General features: G+C 44.2%; 1 protein-coding gene across 1 annotated transcript; it reads left to right on the top strand.

Moving 5' to 3' along the window:
- The first annotated feature begins 1,890 nt into the window (after positions 1-1,890).
- LOC117099414 (olfactory receptor 13C7-like) lies at positions 1,891-2,850 on the top strand. Its single transcript, XM_033238771.1, has one exon. It carries the CDS (start codon positions 1,891-1,893, stop codon positions 2,848-2,850), a length of 960 nt encoding a protein of 319 aa, XP_033094662.1.
- The last annotated feature ends 1,849 nt before the right edge of the window (positions 2,851-4,699 follow it).

The raw sequence follows: 4,699 nt of genomic DNA, 5'->3' as shown, positions 1-4,699 counted from the left end.
GTCACAGCTGTAATGTGCTAACCACCAACATAGGAGTATCTCAGAGCTTATTAGGCAGGAAGCATCCCTGCAACAACAGAGGAGGGGGCTGGATTACTGAGTGTTCTTGGAGAGATGGATATCTGGGAGGTTCGTAAGTATTTTAGACACAATGCTAATAAAACCATACTGCTCAGTTGCCTACAAGTTTTTTACTGGTCCAGAACAAATCATAGTTCGAGTAGTTTGAGGAGCACTTTGAAGTCTGAGGAGTGTTGAGGAAACAATGATTCATCAACACTTGTTAAAGCATGGCAAATCCAACTTTTTTAAGGACTATCTTAAAAAAGGTATAGAGACCACTGCCATGGGAATTTGCAATAAGGGAGAGAAATTGGGCTCAACTCCAAATACAGCAGGCACAAGTGGGAATTTTTAGCCAAGGAGGGGGCTGGAGGTCAGTGGATGGAAAATTACTAAGAAGAAACATCGGGGGTAAAGGGGATTCTGGCTAAACGCACCTAACAGAATTCTTGCTGAAGAGAGGACACGGTAATCAGACATTACCTGGGGATGGTGGAGGATGAGGAATCTCATCAAATATTGAGGATGATCAAATATTGAGGAGGGGGGTTCTTGCTGAACTGACTTAGCAAGGCTGTTTGCTGAAACTGAATTTTATAAGCAAGTACACAGATGGACCTAGAAGAAGGTTCAGGTGCCTGGCCAAAGTTTGGAAAATCCGAGAATCTTTTATCAAGAGAAATTTAACCTTTCCATTAAAAAAAAAAAAAAAAAAAAAAGCTAGCAGAGAGCAGGACCCAAGGTTCTGTGAAGAGTCTCAGGAACAAGTTAATGCCTTGGCTGCAGGCGATGGAGAATGAAGAGAACAGGGGAGGTTCAGTCGGAACTCTCATTCAACTTGGCCATGGGGCATAGGGGACTACTTGCTGCCACAGATGTATAAAAGGATCAACCAAATGTTGAGACCTTGGCACCAGAGGTGTCAAGGTGGCCTGGGCTTGTTCTCTAGGCAAGTGTCACTAGAGCTATCCTCTTGGCTGCTACATGCCCCAAGAGACACTTTATTTTCTGTTGTCGCTTTTTTTCTGTTAGTTTTGATTTGTTTTCTTGTCTCCTTGTGTGCCTTATTCTTTTTTAGTGTGTGCCAGATGTTGTGTTTGCAAAATTATTTGTAGAAATGATTTAGAGACTGGAGTGATACTATCTTCCTTCAAAGTGGATCTATGTTTGCTTCTGTGAGGCATTTGGGAGCACCAAAACTCTGGTATCACCTCAATTCAATTTCAGGGCTTGAGAAGATATGAAGCTGAACTACAGCATCTGTAAATGTCTGTTTCCTTCTGATTTTCCCTTATTCTTATGGTGCTGCCCATTAACAGTCCATCCCAAAGGGAAAACATTTAGTGAGGGGCCTTTCAAGGTGAGTCTTTCACAACAAAACCTATTCTCCATCTCCATGAGGCTGTCAGTAATGCTTCCCAGTCTCTCAATGGCTCTCTCCAGAAGCTGCAAATGCTTGAGTTGAATCACAGCCACAAGTGCTAGACTTACATCTCTAGGTCCTTACTTTTCCTCAGAATCAAAACCCTATGTTCCTCACTGTCTTATTACTTCTCCAATGTTTTATATATTTTTTCCAGTTTGTCTAATTGTCATCTGCAAGACAGTTAGTCCAAATTAGCCTGTTTGTTCTTACTGGAAGCAGAAGTTAAATATTGACCTGTACTACACTGTTCCTAGAACCCCATAGAGATGAACAAATCGTCAGTGTTATTCCCTAGTTGTTCAGCAAGGGAAGGATTTGTGCCTGGCCTTCCAGGTACTTTCAGAGTAAGAGAATGCTGAGGTTGACCTCTGAGTTCCTTCAGGTGACAGAGCAGATGCACCATGAACAGGTCCAATGAGACCTCCCCTATGTTGGGGTTCGTTCTCCTGGGCCTCTCTGCCCACCCAAAGCTGGAGAAGACATTCTTCGTGCTTATCTTGCTGATGTACCTGGTGATCCTGTTGGGCAATGGGGTCCTCATCCTGGTGACTATCCTTGACTCCCTCCTGGACACACCCATGTACTTCTTCCTCGGGAACCTTTCCTTCCTGGACATCTGCTATACAACCTCCTCAGTCCCCCTTATCCTTGGCAGCTTCCTGACCCCCAGGAAAACCATCTCCTTCTCAGCCTGTGCAGTGCAGATGTTCCTCTCCTTTGCCATGGGAGCCACAGAGTGTGTTCTCCTGAGCGTGATGGCGTTTGATCGCTACATGGCCATCTGCAACCCACTTAGGTACCCTGTGGTCATGAGCAAGGCTGCTTATGTGCCCATGGCTGTCGGCTCCTGGGCAGCTGGTATCACCAACTCTGTAGTGCAGACATCCCTAGCAATGCGACTGCCCTTCTGTGGGGACAATGTCATCAATCACTTCACCTGTGAGATCCTGGCAGTTCTAAAGTTGGCCTGTGCTGACATCTCCATCAACGTGATCAGCATGGTTGTGGCCAATATGATCTTCCTTGCACTCCCAGTCCTGTTTATTTTTGTCTCGTACATCTTCATCATTGCCACCATCCTGAGGATCCCCTCAACTGAGAGGAGGAGAAAGGCCTTCTCCACCTGCTCTGCCCACCTCACTGTCGTGATTGTTTTCTATGGGACCATCCTTTTCATGTATGGGAAGCCCAAGTCTAAGGACCTGCTGGGGGCAGACAAACAGGACCTTGCAGACAAACTCATCTCCCTCTTCTATGGGGTGGTGACCCCCATGCTCAACCCCTTCATCTACAGCCTGAGGAACAAGGATATGAAGGCCGCTGTGAGGAACCTGGTGGCTCAAAAACACCTAACAGAGTGACTGTCACAGATTCCCAGACTGCCAGAATGCATAACCTCCAAATTCCTCATCGTTCTCTTGGGGAAATAGTAACCAGGGAGGACCTTAGACTGTCAGTGGAAAGAGCCATAAAATTTCTGAGGCTGCTGGTTAGTTTGTTGGCTTTACACAGAACTATACTGTGTCATAGCGTAGCTATATTTTACTGACTAAGTCTTAAATTCTTTGATACAGAATTTGATGAATATCCATAAGAGTTATAGAGGTGGTCAAAAGAGACAAATAAACAAAAATTTGGGATCTTGGAGGATACAGGATATGGTGTGGCTCTGTGTCCCTGCCCAAATCTCCTGTCAAATGGTAATCCCCAGTGTTGGAGGAGGGGCCTGGTAAGAGGTGATTGGGTCGTGGGGGCAGATTTCCCCCTTGCTGTTCTCATGATAGTGAGTCAGTTCCCATGAGATCTAGATGTTTAAAACTGTGTAGCACCTCCTGCTTCACCCTCTTCCTCCTACTCCAGCCATGTAGGATATGATTGTTTCCCCTTTGCCTTCTGCTGTGATTGTAAGTTTCCTGAGGCCTCCCCAGCCATGCTTCCTGTACAGCCTCTGGAACCACAAACCAATTAGAGCTCTTTTCTTTGTAAATTACCCAGTTTCAGGTATTTCTTTATATCATTGCAAGAATGGACTAATACAATGTTGTTTTGTCCTATGTAAAACTGCTACTTACTTTACTCTGATTTGGTGTCACCCCAGAGACCTTTGCTCTTTCTCATGTGGGGATAAATTGGAAAATGTCATCTGCCCCAACATGTAATGGTGAGCATTAGTACTATGGCAGGAATTCTTCTCACATCTTAGCACTAGAAATAGTGAGACCTGAGCAGCTGCTTTGTTTTGATCCCATGGACACTAAGAATCTTGTCATTCACAACATTCATCTATTTATTGTCACCACAGGGGAATTCAGAGACAAACTTGCCACCCACTGCAGCAGTAACTAAGTACTGTATGACTGGGTGCCAGCAGCTTCCAAACTTTTGTCCATGCAACCAACATGACACATAGCAGTTACACATAGCACACATTCCATGAGTATGCCCACTTTGTTCTGGAACACCAAAAAGACTGTGAGGAAGCAAGTGCAAAAATAATTCTCAATCCTACAACTAGTAACAGGCCAGCAATAACAGTCATCACAGACCATCTGCGACACCAGTGAGATTGGCCATGTGTCCTTTGCAGCCCAAAGAGCTCTAAGTCCCTGACTGCCTCCTACACTCAAGAAACAGACTGAGGTAGGAGTGAAACTTAATGCACTATAGTGACTATTTTCAGTCCACTTTATATTTGTAAATGTCAGCGTCTTCATCCATTTTTGCTACTATAACAATATACCTGAGACTAGGTAATGTATAAATAGTACAAATTTATTTCTCACAGTTCTAGAGGCTGGGAGTTCCAAGATCAAGGCACCATCATGTTTGATGTCTGGTGACAGTCCAGTCTCTGCTTCCAAGATGATACCTTGAACACTATGTCCTCACATGGCAGAAGGGATGAAAAAGCAAAAATGGGGCTAGCTGGTTCCCTCCAGCCTTTTTATAAGGTTACTAATCCCATTCATGGGGTTGTACCTTTTAATACTATCACATTGATAATTAAGTTTCAACATATGAATTTAGGGGAACCATTCAGACCATAGCTGTCAGTTATTACCAAACTTTAGTCCTTTAGCCATGCCAATACATACTCCTTTTCTTTTCTCTTTTTTTCTTCCTCATCCCCATGTGAAATAAGACTCAGGTCTTTGCCCTAAATGCGTTTTTACTGGTGGGAGTGTAATGAGGACATAGAGAAGGTGGCCT

The sequence above is a fragment of the Trachypithecus francoisi genome, unplaced genomic scaffold, assembly GCF_009764315.1.
Source record: "Trachypithecus francoisi isolate TF-2019V2 unplaced genomic scaffold, Tfra_2.0 Lachesis_group16, whole genome shotgun sequence".
In the NCBI taxonomy this organism is placed as follows: domain Eukaryota; kingdom Metazoa; phylum Chordata; class Mammalia; order Primates; family Cercopithecidae; genus Trachypithecus; species Trachypithecus francoisi.
This window is presented reverse-complemented; position numbering and strand designations above follow the sequence as displayed.